Source organism: Oenanthe melanoleuca, chromosome 4, assembly GCF_029582105.1.
Source record: "Oenanthe melanoleuca isolate GR-GAL-2019-014 chromosome 4, OMel1.0, whole genome shotgun sequence".
Classification (NCBI taxonomy): Eukaryota; Metazoa; Chordata; class Aves; order Passeriformes; family Muscicapidae; genus Oenanthe; species Oenanthe melanoleuca.
This window is the reverse complement of record NC_079337.1, coordinates 56,137,477-56,162,816: the sequence shown is the minus strand read 5'-3', so window position 1 is coordinate 56,162,816 and position 25,340 is coordinate 56,137,477. Positions and strand designations below refer to the sequence as shown.

Here is a 25,340-nt window from a genome sequence, read left to right as displayed (position 1 = left end):
ATTTCATACAACAGGCAGTTTTTTCCACTCATCCTTACAAGAAAAACTTTCATGAATCAAAGTATAGTTACCACATTTTGTTTTTAAAATGGGGACTTGAATTAATATTTTTTTAAAAGCACTGATTGCTAGTATGACATTACAGAGTAGAAGTAGAGGAAGTCTTGAAAGCGATATTAAAAAAAGATCTGGATTCCTACTTCCTCCAGAATTCAGTGCTCTAAATGTGGTATCTGAGCAAACACAAGCACTTGACCTCAAATCTATATTCTTCTCTGAGGTTCATCCACTAGGATAAGGACTGCTGTGTAGCAGTTAAATACAAAACAAACCTGAAATTTGTACCTTCTGAGGTTTGGTTCTGACCAGCCTTTGAAACAAGATTGCTTTCAGTCAATCGGTTATTTCAGCACTTGACATCACCCCCACATAAAACAAGGCAAATGGCCAATTAGCCAACTGGAAGTTTTCCAGTTCAAAATGGTGCCAAAACGAATGAAGATGAAGTGGAGTAGAAAAAAAAAAAAAAAAGAGTTTAAATTGGCTGAACAGTCAGCTCTCTATGGGAAGCTGAAAATAGAAATCAGTTCATGGAACTCAGGAGCTTCACTATCTTCTATTTGGGGAAGATCAAACTTCGGCATTTGCAAGTTAAACAGGGATCCCCAAGGCTTCTAGAGAGTACTTTATAAAAAGAGGTTTTATACAGGACCTGTGTATTTTGCAAATAAAACTGCAGCACATTAAATTCTAATCACATTCTATTCATAGCACCTGAAATCAGAGTATAAATTTGCTTCCTACAGATAATTATCTGGACTGGAGTTTAAATCTTATATGTATGCCATTACCCCTATGCAAACATGGATAACTTTTGGCTTTTTCTTTTCAGCAACATTCAGCTATTTTGACATTTTAAGTGGTTATGAGTTGGTTTTAAATAAAGACTGCCTAAAGAAAGCAGATTATATGTTAAGCAGTAGTATTTGAACTGAGAAAGAATACAGCATTATAAAATAACATCTTTGCTTGGGAAATAATGTGCAAATTCCAGAAAGAAAATTAGTTAATCATGCCAGCTTTGTAAATATAACTTCTATAAAAGTCAATGCTGCTTTAAGTATCTCTATCAGGCCCCTCATACAAACTGTTAAGCTACATCAGAAGTGCATGTAAGTATTCTAAATAGGAATAATTCCCCTGTAGAAAATTTCCCATTATTATAAACTTGTTAGTTATGTTACAGAACAGGACTTTAATCTTCTGTCAAAACATTAGCAGTACAGCCCAAGTTAGATATACCAATGTTTACCTACTAAACAGTACTCTCTACTACAACTTTGTAAAAATGTCAAGGACATCATGAAGCAAAGATATTACATTTTTGCAAAAAAGTAGCAACCATATTCCTGATATAAAATAAATGTAAAAAGGAAAAATACAACTGCAATTTATCTAAATTGGCATTCTCAAAAAAAAAAACAACAAAAAAAAAAGAATAAGTAACTTCAAATATTACTGATATTTTTCTTTACCAAATTTTTATAAATTTTTGCATATCAGGCTGTCAGGTGCACCTGCTGACAGGCAAATTAGCTCTGCATCTAAAAGAAGCTGCCTGATGCAAAAGTGAAAATCCTTTTCTTCCAGTGAAAATCAAGCAGTGATTTAAAGAAAAGGGGGTTTTCAGATGCCTAATGATGCAGATAGATAGCACTGACAATTATCAAATTCCTCAAATGAGCACATTCCACATAATTTCATAGTGACCTTGTATGTGTCTAAATTAAAAAAAAAAAAAAAAAAAAAAGTCTGGTTAAAAAGCAGCTTCACGTGTTTTTATGACTTTTATGACTTTTATGAACTGTCAAAAGAACAATGTATTCAGAGAGACCATGAACTCATAACAGGTTCTGGCACTCACAGCATCTGGTTGAAAGGAAAAATAACTTCACGCTGTTGTTTGTGAAACAGATTCGACTCCACTTCAGAACCACAAAAGACAAGAAGTTGCATGAGTCTCATAATGCTTCAGATCCATATTTTTAAAGCACTGATACTCTACTATGCAGCCAGGCACAATGAACATACTGGTATCCACATCATGGAGATTGACCTTAGCAAGGAGCTGAACTTAGCAACAACCTTTAACTGCAGAGCTGTTACTGCAATGATTAGTTACAACAGCTCTGAGCAGGCAGATCACTTCACCAGTGTGCATCTGTGTAAGATCAGGGCCTGAACACATTTCTTCCCTTCATCTGGCCTCAGCTTCAGGAAAAAACATGTTTCACTTGTCCCAGCCCACTCCCCATGTCAGTGGACATTAAGCATATGTCGCCTCACTTTTGGAGAGCACTGCATTTTTTTACTTCATAACTGTTTGCTGAATTGCCTTTCACCACTTCTCACCTTGGAAAAAACTTTTAAAGTGCATTAATATGGCTCAATTCACCTCCATTATAACATGAATCATGTGAATCAGTTGTAGTGGGACATTACTTACAGAAAGCAACCAGACCCAGAGTCCTTACACAGTCCTTCTCTAACTAGATTTGTGTCTATTCCTCCAGTCACCAGAGTCCTTGCTTTCCCTGCAGAACACTGTCTATTCCCTCTCTCCACACTGCTTAATCCTCCAGAATCATCTCTGACCTTTCTGCTCCGCCTGGAGGAACTTGTGCTGTAGCACGAGCAACAGCAGTGCTGAATCTTCAGCCACGGCTGCAGCAGCACTTCAAAGGCAGTACCACAGCCAAGGATTTAGGCTGCAGCTGGAATTCGAAGGCTCAAGGTGGGGTCCCCATTCGAAGGCTGAGCAAAAAAAGCAAAGCTCATTTGTAAGGATTAAAAGGTGGACAGGTAATGGATCTCAATGGGGCAGGAAGGGGAGGGAAAAGCAGAGAGAGTGGAAGTCAGTATACAACACAAAAAGCTGAGGAGGTTAAGAGGGGCAGCTAAAGGAGGGGCTGAGGGCACAGAAGAGAGGAGATTCCTGGTTAGCGTAAATAATATACATGTATGTTAGGCAGGAAGAATGAGGGCAGTCTGGAAACATAAACAAAAATATCTTCAGAGGAGGCAGGCCTTTAACATAGCAGTTGGTGAAAAGATCAAGAGGAATAAAAAACAGAAGGATGTACAAGCCAAAGACAGCCAGAAAGGCACTGAGAATAAAAAAATGTGATGAGACCAAGACAAAAAATCCATCTGTGAAACAGCTTGGACAGGGACACATATAACATCTTTCATACTGAGGACACCCAAAATATAAGAACAAAAATTTTTTATTATTCAAGGTAATAATGGACTCTGCATATGAAGTTATGAAAAAGCACATTCTTTTGAAAAGTAAAAATACAGAAGTTTTCAAAAGAGAAAAACTTAAATAACTAGGTGTTTAAGACCATGCTACAAATTACTTTGGAAGAGGGACCACGAAGATGATACACATGGACTAGAGAAAAACCATAGCCACCTGCCTGAGCCACGTTGTGCTCAGCTTCTCAGAGGGGGAAGTTCTTGTCAATATTTGAAGATTTGAGGCCACAAACACACCAAGAAATGTAAAGATTTAAAAAAAACTTTCCACCTGCCTTTCCATAACCTTGTGAACTGAATAACTACTTGAGAAAAACTCTGAAAAAGAGTTCTCATCTGGTGGTAGTGGAAGGGAGTTCTCCTTACAGCTGCAGTTAACCATACAGTAAAGCAATGCAGTGGGACACGAACCCCATGGGAAGGAGCAAGACACAGACTAGAATAAATGATTTACTGCAAATCACACCTACCTTAGTGTAGCACAGTTTCTCAGTATCTCAACTTCTTAGAATTTCCCACATCCAAATGCTAAACAATACACACTAGGCCATATCAGAGAGTTATATAACTATGTGTTAAGCTAATAAATAGGATTTTTTGCCATCTGCAATCCTTTTTTAACATAGTTAAAATAATTTAGCTATTTTGTTAAACTACTAATTGTTTAATTGTTCCAACTAATAAGCACTTGCTTGAACAGCTTAATAGCAACGTTCACTTGAAGAACCTAATAATTTTCACTTGTGATATACAAGCTTCCTCCATAACCTCATTACTTTCTGAATCTCAAATGTTTCCTTGTAGTTATTAGAAAGCACATTCTAGAGTTTAAATAGGAAAAGATTTCTAGTTTGGGAATTTAAACAGCTTAATTTTTTTTTCTTTCCTTAGCTTTCTGTTCAGGTGTGCCAGCAAAGAACTGTGTGCACTGCTAGAAAAGCAACAGGGGAGAAGTATGAAGATCACAGAGCACACAGCTTTTTATTTGTTATTTACTCTAAATTCAAAAGAAAAGAGTACAAGGCCAAAAGTCATTCTGTTAGATATTTAAAGTGACTGATGCTAATTGATCTATCAACAGTTTCTAATGCATGTTGAATATATCACTCATCATTTACAGACCAAACTGTTGACTGAGATTCATCCATATTTATAAAGACATATAAGCCTATCTGTTACTGCAAGAAGTAATGCTGATGTGGTAATAAAAATACACAAAAACACTAGCATTTCTTAGAGCATCCATGGAGGCAATTTGAGACTTCAGAAAAGTAACTATTTTTATAATAACAGCTTTATTTCAAGGACTGTTTCTCACTGAATACAATTTATACATTTTGTGCTAAGTGTATATATATTAATGGAACACTTTCAAAATTATCCCTAGATAAAATATATATTATGTGTTTAAAATTATTCCAACAACAGCTTTTCCAAGTAACATTTTGCTGAGTATTTGTTCAAATGACTGGAGAAAAAAAACTTTAAAATGCTTTGGCAAAATTCCCTTCCACGGTGATGTCTTCAAAAGCATTTTGAATGCAGGGCTTCCTCATCCATTTTTATTCTGGTGTCAGTCAGAGAGGAGGAAACATAAACACAGTTATACAGTTTCATTTAAATAGAATTTAAAAGAATATAGACCTTAATATTTCTCATGTTTGGTCACTTTTCTCATGTTTGAATTTCAGCCAGTCAAAAAACTGTCTGCTGCTTCTGAATGGACAATGGTGCAACGTTTCTGAAACCTCTAATTGCATTGTTGTGCTGCTCCCTGTTAAAGCAAAGCCCCTGGTGACCCCAGGGCCTGCTTGGAGGCAGGAGGACTGCAAAGGTATCAAACCAGAGGAGAACAGCGTGGTCACTGAACTGCACACATCGAGCTTCTGGGAGGATTAACGGTTCTGGGCACAGGCTCCTGACTGTAGTTGACAATATCTGCCTTCACCACCCTCTGTCATAAAAGAAAACACAGTAGCAGTCAGAAAATACAAACTTCATGCTAGCAAAGCATTCAACAGATTTTTATGAAAGACAAATGGAAAAATAACAAACAAACCAGTTTTTTTTTCACTACCTTACAGGAAGCTTTATCAGGTACTAATTCTTGTTATAATTCTAGGTTTATTCATGCTAAGCAGATGCAAGAGCCATGGTAGGCTATCACAACACTACAAAAGGAACACTTTTTTTTGCTAAAGAATACAATTTTACTTCCATAAAAATTGTTCGGTATGAGTAATAAAACATAACTTATTTGCAAAAGTTGTGCCATTCATTCTTTAAGAATAACTGCCTAAATTGTAACTGGAAATTGTACCTAAATTTGTCTTTTTGTCTTTACTCCAAGCATTTCATCAGAAAATATGGACAGAATTCAAAGCAAATTTTCAATACAGCCATATTTTTAAAAAGTTTTAATAGGCATACTGGCTAAAGATTACATTAACATTTATTCTCTAATACAGCTCTAACAGATATTACACATTCCCAAAGCATTTGATAAGACTGATGCTCTCTCCCACACGAGGAGACAGAATTGTTCAATTTTGCATCCATTTCCATGTGCAACAGCTATGTTTTGAATGTGAAGGACTGAATACAGTAACAATGGAGCATCTCAAAGCTTCTACAAACTATCTGACTACTAGCAACACTATGTAATTAATTGTACATAGAGTTCTAAAATAACATGTTGAGTATTGCAAGTACATACACACAGAAAAACACAATCTCCCAAAATAACTTACTTTAACAGTTGTTACTTTCATGTAAAAGCAATACAGCTTATAAAGAAGAAACAAACCAAGTTTTCCATCAATACCTGAACTACTGCATTGAGCAGACTTTGCTCTGGCAGTTGGAATTGTGATGTTGGTTATCTTCTTCAGGATATTTCACTAGTTCTGCCCTGACAACATTCTGTTAACCATGTATCAACATGATGGATAGAGGGCAAGTAGAAGAATGTAAAAAAGAAAAGAGAAGGAAAACAATGGAGAGATTAATCAGCAGTTGAAAAGAATGAATGGATAACATAAGATTATGCAGAAGCAAAATGAAAGTGAATTTTCAGGCCTTAGGCAGATACAAGAGCAACACGCCTGGCTGAAAGCAGCACTCTCAGCACCAGGGCTGCTTCTCAAGCTTTTTCCAGGACATGCCCTTTCAAAGCACCAAAGTGAAAGGCTCATACATGCAATTAGCAAAAGCATATTAAAGCTACAGAAGGAACAGAATAAAAAGGCGGGAATTTAGTGGAAGAAAAGATGACAGTGGCCTATTCCTCCTTTAAGTTAAAGATACTTAAATATTAAATACTGCATTATCAGCTTGCAACAAGTGCCTTAGCTGTACACATGCATCTTTTCCATGGCATAACTATCACATTACACCTAAATATATAATCCAAAAGCAGTGACCAAATCAACAACCTCATATGAAAATGCTGTAGGTTTTGATTTTTCTTTGCTTCATTAAAAAATGAAAGGTTCCCATTTTTCCCCTTAAAGACAAACAAACAAAACTGTTCTCTTATTATTAATGCAGGTAACGGATACAGGGTTCTCATTATTAATACAGGGTCAATACAGGGTTCATGCAAAGGGAAGTAAAATTCATGGAACAATTTCAGCAGAGAAGCAGCAGAGAAGATAAGTCTGCCATGAAAGATACCCTAAACCAGTTGAATATTTTTTTCTTAAATACTTCAACTTTCCTACAATATATTTTCAAAATTCAAATGAATTAATAAATAACTAAATTCTATTATTTTAAAGGACACAATATATAAAATGGATTAGGAATATATAAACACTATATGTTAAAGATTACCGCTGTAAATAAAGCCTATATGTCAAACAAGCAACAATAATTGAATACACTGCAAAGGACCTGGATTTATTAGCTGCTGAAGTACTCTTCTTGAGCTTAATTGATCACATTCATATTATCTTATCTAGTGGACAACACTCATGATTTACTGGACTCCTGGCCTGATGTTATCAAGAGAAAGGTTGCCAAATCCCATGTAGGGCAGTAGTAGGAGTTTTAGCATTAAACAGTGTTATCTGACCTCACAAGACCTAGTTTCTTCATACCAATCCTTTGACTAGAGCTGAGGGGCAAAAAAAAAAAAAAAAAGAAAGAAAAAAAGTCCTGCAATCAGTAGGCAATTAATTGTTCCTCAAACATTGGTCTAAATCCCATCCTGTAAACACAGGCAGGTTAGTGACCCATGCTTAGGTACACTTTAGCAAAAAACTGATGATCATAAATTACTTGGATTTTCTAATGGAATTTCATCCAAATAAGAGTTTAAAAACATCATTGCAACATTTCTTTTATTAACTTCATGGTAATTAAAACTTGGGCTTCTTTGCATCAGATTCTACATCAAGTGGATCATTGCCATGGTTCAAATCACTGTCAATAATGAGAAACAACATTTCTTGGTCCAGGTGCTCTGTATTCCAGATCTGACTTATCTGCCAAACATTTTATTGTACAAAGCTGGCACACACACACACTGGCCTGCTGAACTGGCATTTGGTTAGAGAGAAAACTACACATCACTTACAAAAATGCTAGCTCTTGCCAATGCCAAGGAACAAAGCTGTACCCCATACAGTTTTTACACTATGGTTGAAAGTAAAAAATACAGAAAGAAAAACATTTGATTAATAAAGGAGCTATTTCCTCAAATTTTATCAGAGCCTTGCAATTTAAAAGGGAGAGTATTTTGAGTACTGAAAATAAGTCAGAATCTGCAATTTTCTTATTTTGGAACTGTTCCATTTCAAAAAACATGCTCTACTTTCCAGTCACGCATGAAGAGTAATCTAGTTCTTTGTTTCACTACAGTTTTGTCCAAATAAAGGTTTGATTAACAGTCATCTCAGCATGTTAACAGACAACGTTTAGTAGCTCTAGCTGAGATAGTTTAAAAACTTACCACCCCCAAATGTCTGTCCTATTCCTCTGCTGGAGATCACTGCTGCCAAAGGAGAGCTGGTGGAATGTAATGAGTACTTGCACCTCATCCACTTCAGCACAAAGTCTGGCAGCTTCTCTTTAAAACAACTTTCAGCAGTGGTTTAAGCTAAGCTGCTCAACTTCACCCTGATGTGGCCAAAGCACATGATCACCTTCCATTTTCTGATTCTGATGTGGGAGCAATACATTCCAACAAAAGGGCAGTAGCAAATAGCTTGGGCTGCATTCATATCTTAATTGCTGCAGCTGTTTTCTGAAACAATGCAGAGTAAATATAATTCAATCTCTAAGGCTTTTTCTTGGAGTTCATTAACAGAAGTTGTGCAGCTAATTTGAAGGCAATCAAGAACCTCACATATTTTTCACAAGAGCTACTGCAATTCTGCCAGTCATCAAAGCTCAAAAGTCGTGAGCTGAACCCCACAAATTTATACAAGTTAAAATAATGTATTTGGGATTCCTATTACTTATTTCTACCCATCTATAAGTCACATTTAAGACCTTCCTAGACTGTGACAATCATAACAGACTCTAAATAAACACAAGGAATAAGATTTTCAGGCATAAAATCGAATGCTAGAAATAATTTTACACATCTTCTCAACACTAGACAATAAAAAATACACATATAGCATTTGACTGTTGGCATTTTACACAAATTCAGTATTTAATCTTATATTTTGTTACTGCCTACACATATCTGATGTTCTCTGACAAACAGATTCAAGCAAGAACCATCTCAGTTTTCAAAATGAGGAAATCTCACATTACACAAAATATGGAAAACTCAAATATATAATCCAGTGTGTAAATACATATATGTGTATAATACAGTGTATACATTATGTGTATAATACAATGCACATTTGTAAAAACTACAATGGCATTTACTCCTTATTGAAAGATTAAATCCAAGTCAACACTTGTACACTTTAGAGGTGAGTCACATCTATTATTGTATTGTATTTATTGGATTCTTTATAGCACTTATCTAACATCCTTCCATCCACTGATCTAATTTTATAGCCCAGTAGCTAGAGTATTCAATGCCTAAAAATTTTAAGGAACACACATCATATAATTGTCCCACAAATTAAGGAAGACACGTGCCCATTTTAGAGATAGAAGAGGGAAAAACTCTCACCACCACCACACTGAAGGGACCTGCACCTGTCATAAAAGAGTCCATGGTAAAACAGAAACCTAATAATGGCATCATCCTGTAACATAACCTCCTTCCAGCCAAGAGACCAGCTTCTTTTGGGAAGCAGCATCTATACATCTACACTTTCATTAGGCTTTTCTACTGCAGATGAATGAATTTCTCTCAAGAGAATTTATCTTCGTAAGGATATGGAGGTTCAAGTTTTCGCTCTCCAGATAATGAAAAGACTTTCCCGTTTCTATTCTTATGAAGTGATGGGGCTATTTGGTTCCAAACAACAATGAGCCTTAAGATACAGCTAACAGACATTCCAAGTCTCATTGATTTCTGACTTATATTGGGGAAACTCTTACAGCCCTTCAAAATAATGCTCTCAAAAGAAGCAAAGGTTTTACTGATAATAAAGAGGTATTGCTTGTTTGGAGTTAGACATTATGCTTCATTAACAGAACTTTGCAAATTAAGCAGCTCACACTCTTTAGCTACATGCACAGTGTTGCACCACATAGTGACTTCTGCTATATCTGAAAGGCAACAGTGAAGTTTCTTTTCTGCCCAAATTCATTTACTGGCTTTGTTTCTTTTATTGTTTTTTTTGTCAGTGGTGGTGATTTTTCAGAGATATTTTTACCTTTCTCTGATAATTAGAGCCTGGATGTACACCAACAGTAATGTATGCTACAGTATTTAATTTATGCAAATTAATTATTTATAGGCTATTGCTAATGCAACTTGTATCAATTTTCTCTGACCTACATATCACCTATTCCATTGATCTACTCAACAAAATTAAAAGCCTATTACAATACTAATGTAGAAGGAAGCCTGCTTAAATCTGACACCAATTTGATATAGAAAGTTATGTACTTTTGAATTGGGGATATATGGAGCTTCTTATTTTACAAACAACCCAAATTCAGAACCTTTCTTTGGAACAGTAGAATTTTCCATATAATATAACCTTATTATCAGTCTTCTTTAAATTTAAGTTATGTGCACACCATTTTACAATCTTACACCTGAGTTACAGAACACCACTCACAGCACAGAGAGCTCTAGGACTGATATTTCAGTGCTAACTAAACAAGCAAAGAAAAACTGAAGAACTTGGTGTGCTCAAATATTTATAGGCAAATAATCACAGAGCTCAAAATAATAGATGGGTGGTAGTTTGGTAGTAAAAGAACATTTAAAATACATACTTAGTATTTCTCTGCTTATAAACTACAGCTTTTTAAAACTAATCTGCTTGTTAAGTACGCTCTGTAAGTATATTTTACAATTTTACTGTTTGCAATACAGTTTTCTAGTTAACCACTTCAAAACAGATTGCAAACACTGCTGTGGCAAAGCACTTTCAGAAATTACATATTTATTGTATATTTCAAAAAGAAGGAGACCAAGCTGTACATAAGAAATGCTTTGCCAATTATTTTAAATAAACTTACTGACCTATTTTGTGGTACTTGTTTAACACTGGTATTGAAAAGCAGTTCCAGGATATTACAGCACTAGAATAGTAACATTTGGGTTCACTAAGTAAATTTAAATAATTGTAATCTCAAATGTCATTACGCAAGGTTGCCTCAATAGTATAATCTTTCTTTTTGAGGTTTATGAAACTGGGTTGTAGAAAAAATTTTCAATTTAAATCCATAATAATATCATTAATATCTTCCACATTACCTCTGTACGCACACATATTTAATTTTTAAATTAATCTTAAGCGCTATTTTTAAACAAACATCCTTAGAACTAAAGTTTTTTCTTAATTTTTGAACATGTTTTTTCTTGTTTCAGAGAGTTGATCATGATGGATAAATAAGGAATTATATCTTTAAAATGCTGTTGTGAAATTGAATAATTATCTTCAGAACAAGAGAGGAAGATTGATTTAAAGAACAGCTATAAATCCACAACAAGACCACTTTTAATACTAAATAAAATACTAAAAAAATACCCATGCATTTGTGGAAAATCACCTGTGATTGTTCCAATTCTGCTTTGTTTAATTTGATTCCGAGTATATCAGCAGCAATTCTCTGAAAACACAGGAAGACCTATGGAAAAAAAATTGCATTTAAATGATTAAAAACAGACATCCTTGAGGTTCTTTCAAATATATCAAACCATTCTTGAACAGTAAACAATGATATACAAAATTATGACCTGTGCAAACAAAACAGATCTGAAAATAACCTCATCTGGCACTTTCAATTTTGTTTATAAATTTGAGAAAATAACTCAACAATGGTACAAGGAATGAACAGTATGCTGGATTGTTAAGCAACACTTCTACTCTGCCTCCAGAGACCTAAGTTTAAACAAGATTTTACACAACCCACCTCTCAAATACTACTCTCTGTGCTAGAAGATATGAATAAGGGTATTCACTAATGTTTAGCACAAAAATGTATTACCAGTATATTGTGAAATAAGAGATGTACGTTTCTGAAAAGAACTGTGTATCAACATCACCAAAATCTTTACTACATCTGTCCAAAAAATAGCAGTATGAAAGAGTTCTGAAGAATCTTACAAAACATACACTGAATAGAAGTATCTCAGTATAAGCAGGATGTTGTACAGCCTGCAGCAGCAGCCTGGCTAAGTTAGACTTTGGACATGGTTTAACACATACAATACTGGGTGGCAATACTGTCTTCAATACCTTTAATTCATCTCAAGACACTCCACCTATCTTACTGTTTTTAGGTAAAACTGCATTTTAAATGTGATAAAGAATATGATATGTTCAAGAGGAGTAGCCTAAATAAGCACTGCTGCTGAACACTGTATTGCCAAGCTACACAGTATATTTTATCTACAGGGCTGTTTGTCTGAGCTCACCATCTAAATTCCTAACAAACATTGGTTTGCATCATGCAGCTGTCACCCACAAAAAAAAAAATATCTCTGTACATGCTCCATGCTCCCAGTCATTTTCAGTGAAAATTAAGAAAAATAGTAACTACAGAATCTCTTCTAACATCCAAGATGGAAACCAGCAACAAATTAGTGGCACAACCAACAAATGTGGCAGCTTCCAAATCAATTGCTCTTTCTCTCAATTACTTGGTGTAATATTGATCTGTTCTACCAACATCTCCACAAGAAGAAAGGGCACACTGAACAGAGATTCTGAGGCTCAGAGACCTAGTTTAACCCTCACCAAGCTCTCAGGTGCTCTGAGCTGCACCACCTGCCCTTGAGGACACTGTGAGAAAAACATGAAGCACATGTGCAATGCCTCAGCTATGTGATCTGATGGACAGTAACACAGTTAGTTATAATAAATACTCAATTAATTTCTTTTGCCCCTGAGATATCTTTCTGAATTTTCTTTGTAAACAAAATCATCTTTTGCAATCAAGTCTGTTGAAAAGATCTGACATAAATAAATCATTTAACCGAGCAAGACTCCTCTAGTCGATATTCACAGTAGCAACGGACGGCCTCTTCTTAAATCACTGTCTGGGATACACACTCCATCTTCTGAATGATCAGTGTGCAGCAACAGTGAAAGGGCTAATTCAAATATATATTGAAACTAAAAATGAACTATGAAACTACTTCTTTTGTTAGTAGATATTTAGGCAGAGATTTCCTGTTAATGTTTTCTAGGCGTGCTCAAATTTACTTTTGTTTTGAAACAGTAAGCTATGAAAAGTACTATCAGTATCTATAGTGGAATGCTAATTAATTATAATGACTTAAAAACTGAAATAAAGATTCTGTCATAATTAGTAATGACAATGTATCAGTCATAAAATGAACTTGGTGGTCTCCTTGAGAAAACAATACATTTTATCAAATGCACATTTTACAAAGTGTAGTATTAAGAGTTTTTTCTTCTGTTTCTAGCATAAAAACCCATATTTTCACACTCTAAACAAAAAAACAGTACACAAAAGGATTTAACACAAACTATAAGGAGAATCAGGACTCACTGAATTTGTAATAGCAGTATTGTCAGACTTTACAGAAAAACTACTATCTTACAAAATCAGGCAGTTCACTGCACAAGATTAATCAAAAATCTTAATAAGTGATTCCATTTATGGACTATACTTCCATGTACTTGAACATGGTCTTACTAGTCAATAACAAAAATAAAGTAAACTTTCTTGTCAGTAGAAATATTAAAGAGACAGATCCAAGACTGTTTTATGGGAATGACAAACTCATTAGGCATGAGACAGAAATCAAGCAAAGCAACACAATATGATTTAATTTGACTGATAGTGTCAACTGAAAAAGAACCTTTTCTTTCATACACTTCCAACTAAAACAAATAACCCAGTTAGCTCAGAGTCAAAAGATTGTTCAAAAATGTACTCTGCAAAGCATCTGGTACAAATGCCAGAATGTTCAAATTTCAATGGACCTGCAAGGGGAATGTCTCTCATGGCTCAGGACTCATATTAAAACCTTTTATTGCAGCAGGGTCTTGTCACATTATTTACTAATTGTTGGAAATTTCTATATTGATGGTTTATAGACGGGACTCCACCTGGAATGAAGAAATATATTTAACTACAGGCTGACAGCAAACAGAGACTTAGCTGGTCTCAGTTCTCACGCTGATGTATAAGCCAGACCATTTCCATTAAAATCTGTACCTCAAACTGAAAATCAGATGAGAAACCACTGTAATTTAATAAGAATAATATGCACTCATACAAAGATCTACTTTTCATGCAACTAAGGAAGGCAAAAAAGGGCCTGCAGCACCCTGAGTTCTCAACAGTTTGTTACATGAAGTATAATAAACTGCTGGATCTTGAATAAAAAAAAAACCAGACACCTACAAGTTTGGGGTTTTTTCTTACTTACAGAATCTCCTGTCTTGGCTGACACAAAATGGCTACTGAGATTGTTTTCCAGACAAAATCGCTGGTGCTTGTCAGCTTTCACTGTGCGAATATGCTCCAAGTCAACTAAAAATAAGTTGAAGAAATGAAAAATTATTACACTGGAGCCCATTTAGTTACCCACCTTAGAAATTATTCATTGGAAACACATCAGATATAATCTCTTCCTTTGCAGCTGTTTGCAAATATAAGTTTTTTTCTCTCTGTAATCATTTACTAAAAGAAAATCAGTTAATTACATCAGACTAATTTTATTTGCAAAACTAAAATGAAATCATTATTAAAATTTTATGGCCAAATGCTACAAATTCATATTTCAAAATACACATTTATTTCTGGATACACTCAAATACTCTGTAATAACTACTGCTAGCTACATACTAAAACAAGACAGAACTAATATTCAATATTCTGTTTGCAAGCAAGATCCATATTGGAGATTCCAGTGTAACCTGAAGACTTTTACAAAATAAATTCACCAAGCACATCTGAATCGACATATTTTTCCAATGTAAAAATGTAAATAATTTATACAGAATTTTATTGCAGAACATGGCAAAGCAAAAACATTCACTATAATAAAAAAAATTGACTGAGTAAAAGCAGTGATGCTTAGTTACTTACATATGTGGCTTTCAATTCCACAAAGGTGTGGTTCAGAAAATTTTAAAAAGTAAAATGCACATTTCAAGACACACACATATATTCATTTTTATCACTTTACAACCATTGGAAGCAGTGTAAAGCTTTGAAATGGTATTTTATGCTGAAAAGCACTGGTTGCTTCCAAAATCTCACAGAACTCAAGTCTTGTGCAGATTTTATTGTGTACATTCCAGTTTCTCCAATCTGATCCTAAGGTAATTGGAAACTATATTGAACAGTTTCTCTTTTTTTATTGCACTACGGTTCCTATAAGGGTGTTGACTCAATGTAGTCAAATTATAAGGCAAATATATTCAGAAGGATTTAAGCACAAGCAGGCTCTTTGAGTTAATACAGGAAAAAAAAACTTCAACTGATTTCCTGAGGAAGGGACCCAACTGACTTGTAAAAACTTGTAAATTTGCAAATCTAGTAAGCCTGTATAATAGTGTTATTTGATTATCAGCAGAAAAAATGCTCTCCTACTACATAAAAGGCTTTATTTTTAAATGATATTGGAGGTCTTTAATTTGTAGGCTCTGGAGATTTTCTCTTGGAGATTTTTAGCCTAACAGGGGATTCCTACACCCCATTTATACTGCTTACCTTGGTTAATGTGGAGTTTTTGACACGTATTACTGCTCCTTGCACATCAGTAAGGCCTTGTTTGTAAGAACAGGACTAAAATCATCCAGTTACCACAGACATTAATTTGTGAAGGACTAAAATACTAAGCTATTAACACTAATGTTTCTAGTATAGCCCTTCCATAATACTAAATCATATACATCCACTACATAGTAAAGTTTCAGAAAAAAGGGAAGAACAAATACATTTATTAAAATAAAGCCTGAAGTCAATAACAATTCTGCTTAAAATTCATGCATTTAATTTTTTTCTCTGAAAAATAACTACTAAGATAAAAGACAGACTCTCTTGAAATGCCTTTAAGAATAAAATACAGCATACTGCCTAAAACATTTCATCATTAACTATTATTTTTATGCTTCACATATTAACTTTAAGTGCAACTTGGAAAAAACAACCGTGAGATTACTCTTTGGGGAAAAATAAAAACGTATTTTCTTTATTTTCATTTCATTAACTTCTAAAGAAACTTCACCCCCACCTCCAGATTTCACTTATTGTATTTCTTTGATTATACCTGAACTCCAAAAACCTACACAAAATTACAATACAACTAAATAGAGAGACAGACAGACAGACAGACAGACAGATAGCATTTACACTATATTTCTTTAAAATACCACTACATGCTTACATAAATACATAAAAACAAGTTCACTAGTAAGAAAATCTCTTTCCCAGGAAGGAAAGAATAGACTTTACAAAGAAAATAACAGGCTAAAAGGTTGATGAATTTCCAGGAAGAAAATGCCACAGGCATATTGGAAATCATATTCTCAAATGCTTATTTTCTATGAAGAAACATCAATAATACTATATGGTCAGTGGAGTGTGCACTTTACTACAGAAGAGAAATTAAAGCACAGAAGATCATAGAAACAAACATACTGAAAGTGAAAAATCAAAGTGTAATTACATTTTCGAACTTTGAGTACTTTTCAGTCCTTCTACCCAGTCACAATATTTCACTTTCTGCCTCCTGAATTTTGGGCTGTCTGCTCTGAGCTGTACAGGCACTGCCATGCCAGGGAACTGCCAGGTGACAGTCCATGTGTGCATTCAGAATCCACAGCAAATGCCAGGTGATTTATGTTACACTAGCTCTTGGTGGAAAAGGGCACATTTTTAGTACAAGAAGAGTTTAAAGTGTTAATAAATATTTAGCTACCCAAAATTGCAGTATGAAGTCAGTGAAGGGCAATGATCCTAAGTCCAACTCCTTTGCATTGCCCACAGGCCAAGGGCATAATCACAGAGTTACAGAATATCAGCTACAGACAGTGAACAGTTACCCCCCAGTCCTTTTTCTTTAACATCTGACATTGGTCAGCTCAACAGGCAGAATTCTTAGCACACCGGGAGATAAGTCTTGTCCAGCTTTTATTTAGACATCACAGCAAAAAGACTTTAAGGAGAGCTTTGGAGGAGAAAAATGATTTTCTAAAAAAGATGTTTATAAGGAATGCAGGGACTTTATAGAAAGAAAACTAACAGCTGGCCAATGTGGGCTCATATGATGAGCCAATTAACAGCAGGAATAGGTGTCTTGGGATGAAGAATGATATGAGAATGCACTTAAGCCATGAAAAGTTTAACGGCAAAGACAAATAAGTTTTGAATAGAAAGAAAGAGAGTAAGATACATAAATACAGTTTGATTTTATAAACCAGGAAAATGATCTTGCAGAATATTCTAAATGACTAGATAACATAGCAATGGCCAAGAAAAAGGAATTATTGAAAGTTAGATACAAAATGAGAACATTTTAACTCTGGTAATGGCTATGCTAGGCATATCTAACAAAGGTCTCAAAGAAGGAATCTACAAGATTTGGCCACACATCAAACACAAACATTTAGAGAAAGGCCCAAAGTGAAGTTCACGTGCCAGATGGTACAGTCATCCTCCTCATCTTCAGGGAATGAGAAAGAGGGTAACAGCAGGGCAAAATGAATAGCTTCATTTCTACCAAGCAGAATATAAACCGATGGCTAGAGATTCACAATGGGATGTATAAAGGAAGACAAAAGAACACAAGACACAAGTCTGAACAGTAAAAAGAGATTTAACTATTTGCAAACAGTGGCTCCCTACAGCCCACAAATGTTACAAACCAGTATTTTTGGTCAAGGGCTTGAATACAAACTCTCTAATCTGCATTAAAGTATGTTTTCTGATCATGGAAAGCTAAGGCAAGCCAAAGATGGGTAAACTTTGGAGAATGCAGTAAGGGTATTTCTGTGATCTATCATTTCAAAAATTCTAAGTGTCTTAAAAATGGAATCAACAGGCAGAAAGGGCAGTTAAAAGTATAAATTTCCAAAGCAATAAATAAAATGTCAAAGGAGTACATTGCTAACTCCCTGGCTAGAATGGAACCACTTAATATATTAGCATTAAATTGAATACTTAAATAAACCACATGAAAACTTTTATCAGGAGAAGCAGAAAGACATCATAAGCAATGGGGGAAAGAGAGGGAGATGTAGGTCATAGTACTGTTCCCCTGACTAGCCTGATGAGGACAGAAAAAGGGGGTCTCATCAGCCTTCAAAGTACATTCAAAGTCCCTTTCAAAGAAAAGACATTTACTATATAGGCTGTTGCAGTTTTGCTCATTTTTATGCCTGAAAGACACACTATAAGTCTCAAGTGACAACTACAAAAAATACATGCTTGCCAAATATTCTCCAAAATTTATCTCTGTTGCCTTGCTTATCCTCTGAAGAAGCCATCTAAAATAACACCAAACTTTCATATTTAAGTTTCTCCAGTATGAAAAGTCATTTCAATTACACTAGCAAGATAAACTGCAGTTCCATAACAGGTCAATCCACATCTGTATGTACAGGTATCCCATAAAGATACCACAACAACAGACACAGATTAGAAACTGGGAATTCAGACACAGCTCTCAGCAAGGCAAACACATCCAAGTGAAAATCTCCCCTCAAAGACTAAGCAAGCATAGATCAACATCTGCTGTAGCAAAAGTAGGTAAGACTTACTAAAATGCTTGCTTCTCATGAATTCCAGGGAGTTCCATTTTGATTTATAGGTGAGATTAAACAGAGATCTAGTGAGGTGAAAAGAGAAAACAGAATCTAGAAGAAAAGTATTGAACTCCCACAGAAATCCCAAGGATACTCCCTCTAAGGCATTCCTGAAGACTTCTTGGAAGAAAACCAACACTATCCCAGCCAAAACCAGCACAAGAAAGGGGAAAAAATTAAAAAAAAATAAAAAAATAAAAAAAAAAGTAAGAACAAACGAACAACACTGCAGAATTTAGGTAAGGAAAAAGATGTAAACACTACCATGGCCATTTCTGTGGAGAGAAAGTGACATTTCAAAGATAAGAAATAGTAATTTTAAGAGATTTGATTAGGTTACATCTTCAGGTGATCTATAAAAGGATTTTCAATAATTACCTTTCAAATTTCTATTAGATATCAATTATTTGTAGTGAACATCTCATGGACAATGCCAAATCAAAATGGAAAAGAAAATCATATTTTAAAATAACTGCAAGGCAAGATATCTATCCTATGATTAAAAAATTCTGAGGAAACTCTCAAGACAGCATAAATTGTTCTTCAAAGTCAAAAGTCTATATGACTTTACTTGAGAAATTAAGAGTAAGTCTCTGAAATTTTAGTTTATTGCACTGTGGCAAGGGAATGAAAAACCTTAAAAAGTACTAGATAAAACACAAATTAGTGCTTTACAATCTACCCACACCCAGCCATTCAACAGCAATTCCATCTTGGTTAAACAGTTCTGCTGCTTTTGACTCTGAAACCACTAATGGTAAATAAATTAACATCAAAATTGTTTCTTTCCACTATTTAGATGTTTGTGTCATTCCATAAGTTAAAAAATGGCCTGCAATGAGCCACACAGCACCACCATACACAGACTATCATTTCCATTCCACTACATTCTATCTGGTGTAGCAGCTTAAACACTACCTTAACTCAACTGCTTCTCTAAAATCCAGAAGCTAGGACCAATATAATTAGCTCACCAGAGTTTGCTGGTGAGGAATGAAGTATGGCATCAGATCCCAGAACTGTCTTAAAATTAAGGCAATAATAAAATACATTTAACAATTTACCCAATACTGGTACAGAGACAAAGCCAGGAAGTATTTTAAAATATGTATCATCAGTCAGAAGAATGATAAATGTTCTGGTTTTATAATCTTTCAAAACCATGTAAGCAAATAACTGCACGCACTCTAAAAAAACAACAGAGCATCATTTGTGCAGAATATAAAGGCTGCTACTCATTTTATCTCTCTTTCCCTCAGGACTGCCAGTCTCTTCTTTAATAACATCACTGGAGAAAAGCTCCACATAAAATTAGAGGGGGTTTTTAAGTATGAAAACATCCATTTTGTATGAATCTTCCTTTCAGGTAATTCTGGAAGAAACACAAAAAGGTAACTTGTACAGGCCCTTCCAAGCAGCTGAGAAACTAATGACTAGTGACAATCCAGGCTGCTGAGGATAGTACAGACAAGGCTGAGTGTTTAATAGTTTGTTGGCACTTCCCCTAGATTGTGAGATTACACTTGCAAACTGTAAGCTGTTTTCAATGATTACACCAGTGATAACTAACCTATCCACTTTCTAAACCATATAAATGGAAAGAAACATGAGAGACAGTTTAGAGTTTCAGTAAAGGGACGCCCCTCCACCCAAATCTGACAATCTTTTGCTTTCAGACCTTGAATTGTAAAAAGAGCAAGGGATTCCATTGTAAAGGGGCATTTCTTTTTAAGATTAACTTTTTTTAAATTGATAACCATATTTTCCATTAAAACTGGCAATAACATATAAATGAAGTTACAACTCTCTATTTTTAGTTGTCTTACATATTATAACTATTTCTTATTTCAATATAACTAAGGCTAGTTTTAAAGTTATGAGTAAACATCTTTATTAATCTATGGTACCACACAAAAATATATTCTTTTATAGTATGCTGTGAAAAATGAAATATAAATCTTTCTGCAAAGTATTTGCAGCTGTGCACACAAGGTATACAATTACATAATGTTTAAATAATGAGCTATCACGATTAGCCCACACAGACATGACAAGTAAAATGCTTTAATAATTTATTAATTTGATTTACATGTGCTTAAAATTATGTACACATTTTCTCTTCTGAAAATACTCCAGGGTCATAAAAAAGTGGTCTGTATATGACAATGTCTTTTTCATCCTATTTTTTGGTATAATTTGTGGCTGATTTCTTAAGAACAAAGCTAGCTTGGGCACCTGAAAACCTAGCAGACTGAGGACTGTTATACAGCACTGTCCTCATGCTGCTCAACAAGTACACTCAGTTTAATTCCAGAACGTGACGGTTCTGCTTCCTCCATAAGTAAACAAACGTGTATGAAAAAGGGAATTAAAGAGAGATTTTCCAAGAGGTGCCAAATATCCACTACACTAAAAAATAAACCAGGAATCAAGCAGAATGCTGACAACAACATTCTAGACAATATGATTTACTTTCCAGTTTATCAGACCTCTGTCTCGTAGCATGTCAACAGAGAATAGCTTAGCATGGGCCATTGCTCTGGCCAGAAGGAAACCCCTTTAAAGCCTCTTCTGCTATAAGCAATATTACCTGTATTAACCCTAATTCTACCATCAATGCAAAGAAAAAAGTGAAATTAAAAAAGTACAACAAAAAAACCCCTCCCTAGTTATTTACTGCACAGCTTACCAGCAACCTACTGCTTCCTCACTAAAACATGGACCTATTTTATGATGTCTTAGATTTTAAAGAGTATTTCAGTAAGTTACTTAGAACTTCAAGCAACTGCACTTTCATTTTCTATTTAGACAAAATGGTTCTTTCTATGTAAATAAAAAAAATAATCTAGTATCTAATTATAATTATTCAATATAACCAGATTTATACAGAAATAAAAATAACTCAATTTGCCAATGAACTGTACCAGGTCTGCAGCACTACCAGACTAAGTGTATCAGATAGCTTTTTGAAAATCTATTTTGATTTGGTACTTCTAAATTACTACCGCACACATTCTCAAATATTCAATCCCAAATGTCAGAGTGCAAACTGCAGCTTTTCATAGTTAATTTTCTGTTAATACTTACAATCTTTTTCTCACACTAAAATTGTATAACTGCCAAGAAAAGAAAACTCTTTTATGGAAGTCCTAAAAACTATGCCCCTACTCTGATTTAAGGAAGCTCAAAACGAAATATAAATATAGTTCCAGTACAGATTTTCTCAGTAATTTTTTTAGGTTATCAAGAAAACATCTAGAGTGTTGATCTGGTTATACTCATGTCAGACAAACTACATGTCACATTAACTACCTCCAGGAAGTTATTCCAAACACAAAATAAACTGTTTATGCCACTTCTCAGATAGATAGCATGACAGATTGTTATTAATTGAAGACAGATGAAATACATTAATTTGATTGCAAGCATGTGTTTACTTTCTCACTGTCATGTACACTCTACTGCTGATGCTTTTCTATGAGGACATAGTAACAAATCAAATGTATTAGAAGACTTGCTAAGGCAGAACAATAGCTGGTGCTGCACTTTAATACTTAAAAAACTACACTTAACATTTCCAGCTACAACAGGAAATCACTGGTTTCAGAAAGTAAAAAAAAAAGCTTTAAAACTCTCTTGTACAAAACTGTAACACATCCTCCTCTAAAAAAATCAGAACTATCAGCAAATATGCTCCTCAATTACATTAAAGAAAAATACAGCTTTCTAAAAGACAAATCTATGATCTGAATGCCTTCCAAGAGACAAATTCCTACAGATACATGACATGAAAATGTATGCCTAATATGGGAAAGGAAAGGTGAACAGTTCCTAGGTCTCTGGTTAAAAACAGAAAGACATCATGCCTGTGAATGAGGTTTGCCTGGTTTTATGCACAACTCTCATATAGGCCTCCACTTATTGTGCAAAGCTTATGTGGAATTATCTTTCTTATCCAAAAATGTCATACAAAGACACAAAATCTGAGCTTCTTGGAATATTTCACACACTAAAATAAAATTGACAAGGCTGACAGTTTTTTCTAACACAGGAAATAATAAAAAAGAATGTGTTTACCATGACAAGTTCTCTGATTGGCATTTATGAAAGTAGTTGCAGTTATTACATTAACTTCTTTTTATCAAAAATATCCCATATTAAATGAGACTTTCAAATACTGTTACACAATAAACAATTACAGCACTTCTGCTAAAGCTCTAAAACACAGTTGTTCTTGAGCATCCTGGGTTAATGAGGTTAACACTTGCAAGATTTAAAATAGGTTTCAACAGAAAACAAGAAGAGCAGCCAGAAGTAAATGCCTCCATCTCAGCACACCAAGTGCAGCTAACTAAAGAGGACACAGTGTGAAAGGATTCTTGCCTAATAACAAGCATGTTTAATGTCTGGGAGATGGCAGGTCATTTTTAAGATGATGTTAACCTTTGCAAATACAAATAGCAGGCATCTTTTCATACGAAAGTAAAATTTCTTACAAAGGAAAAAACAATACACCCAAGTTTCTTTTCAAAACTAGGATGACAGATGACTGGCTTACACAGCTTGTGTAGAGACAGTTTAAGAGAAAATAAGAATAACCTTTTTTTTTTTTCCCAGCTAGACATTTCCCATTTTCATTTTTAATAAATTCTTGGCAGAAATTCTTACAACCATTTCTCATTTGACTGAACAGACTAAGACTACACTGACAGCTGGAATCTGATCCCTCCTGTTAGGTACCTGTACCACTTATCCCTACCCCTAGTGCTGACATTTTTGGAAACAAGTATTCAGAAAAGATTATACTATTAAACTAATACAAATTTGAGTCACCTTAAGTATTATTTTAGGATTAAAACATAACTGGAACTACTCCACTTTTTTTTTTTTTTTTTTTTAAAGGGTATCATAAGGCCACAGAAAGCAAGAGAGGTGGATGAAAGGCATCGTTGACTGTCTTCTCCCCACCCTGAAGCTCAAGTGGCCAAGAACACTGAAGATCTGTGAAGCCAGAATGCATTAACTGAGGCACAAGGAGTTTAGATGTGGTGCACACACCTCTGTGCAGATGATTTTATGACATATCTCTGTGTACAGACCTAAACACGTCCTTAGGATAAGCTTAACAAATCAAGGGGGGGCTATGAATGAAAGAACATTAAACACTTGTGTGAATTCTGATATGGAGAATGACCAGCCTGACTTCAGCAAACTAATGCTACTCTCTCAAAAGTATCATCTCACAAGACTTTAATGCTACACCTTTGGTTAATTAGTTTTTACTTTCCACACAGAAACATACCCTAATACTGCAAGCGCCTCCTGGACAGAAGACAATTTGTTTACTGTTGCTTTTTTATCCAGTCTGTCAGATTCTCATATGGCCCCAGTGCCAATTTACAAACCCTTTACAATTAGTAATAGATCATTTGCTGACTAATTTGCTTCCCGGTAAATAAGGCAAATACCATTCTTGTTTTTACAAAGAGAAAAAGAAATACATATGAAAAAATAAATTTAATGACTCGTTAAGATCATAGGAAATGCCACTGAACAATCAGTTTACTGCTTTGTGCACTAAATCATCTTTCATCTTCTTTTACACCTGTGTTCAGGCTTCCTAATCTTTATGCCAATGAGAAATTTAAGTTATTAAGTTAATTTAAAGTGTTAATCTAGACTCAAATATCTTTACGAGTAGCCTAGGACAGGAGAACACACCCCAGCTGAATTTTTCTTGCTGTATCAGTTCAATTATAAAAATCATAGGGCAGGCACAGTGACCAGCACAGGTCTGGTACACAGTTGAAAATGTTTACTGAATGATGCTGAGAAAGCAAAGCAAAGAAAAATAAGATGTGTTCACACAAACCATAATCCCCAATACCCAATACCATGAAGATTAATTTCTGTCCCTACACTAAAACACCGGCATGAGACAAGGATAAGTGTAATAAAATTATAAATTATACAGCAATAGCATTAGTGCAACCATCTCTGAGAAACAGAAATTCTGTTAATGAAGAACCGTAACTCAAATACAGTAGAGCATGAAAATATGTAGTAATTCTTTTGTATCTCTGAAACTCTAGTTGCTGCATTTCTTATCACATTCTTAAAATTTTCTGTAATACTTATGGTATTTCACTTTTTGGATACAGCATCCTTCATAAGGATAGTAATTAAGCACACACATAGAAAAAAACCAAGTTTTTAGTGACACATCATTTTCTAATTGCTAACATTTTAGCAATGCCATCAACAAAAAAAGTTATACCACTTAGACTGAAAATTTTCGCTCACCAGGGTAAGACTACCCTTTATAGAGCAGCATATAAGAAACACAGAAATATTTGATTCAATCTTTTCAGAGTATGTTTAAAACTGCAATGGCAACAATATATTTTTTAAATGTTCATATACACTCCTATGGACAAATTCATTTCCATGTACCTAACTTCAAAAACCACACTTTTCTTTAGATTAGACATTACCAGGGTTGATAATAGTTTCCAAAGTTCCCTGTAATGAACTTCAATGACTGCCTAGCAGAAAAAACAAAAAACGCCTCTTCTCTGATTCAACAGGAATCTACTTTTATCAGAATTATTGAAAGTTTAAAAAAAGCTTAAATTGATT

General features: G+C 34.6%; 1 protein-coding gene across 2 annotated transcripts in view; it reads right to left on the bottom strand.

Annotated features, from left to right (window-relative positions):
- Positions 1–3,271: 3,271 nt before the first annotated feature.
- Positions 3,272–25,340, bottom strand: part of RAB28 (RAB28, member RAS oncogene family) — a 62,844-nt gene continuing 40,775 nt past the window's right edge. Inside the window, exons 5-7 of one of the 2 annotated variants that reach the window (XM_056490602.1) lie at positions 14,318–14,421; positions 11,464–11,541; positions 3,272–5,275 (exon numbers count right to left, since the gene is read on the bottom strand). In XM_056490602.1, the coding sequence (XP_056346577.1) occupies positions 5,183–5,275; positions 11,464–11,541; positions 14,318–14,421 (275 nt within the window). In that variant the 3' untranslated portion in view covers positions 3,272–5,182. Of the gene's footprint in view, positions 5,276–6,135; positions 6,244–11,463; positions 11,542–14,317; positions 14,422–25,340 lie in introns of those variants that run through there. The other variant, XM_056490604.1, reaches the window with a different exon arrangement.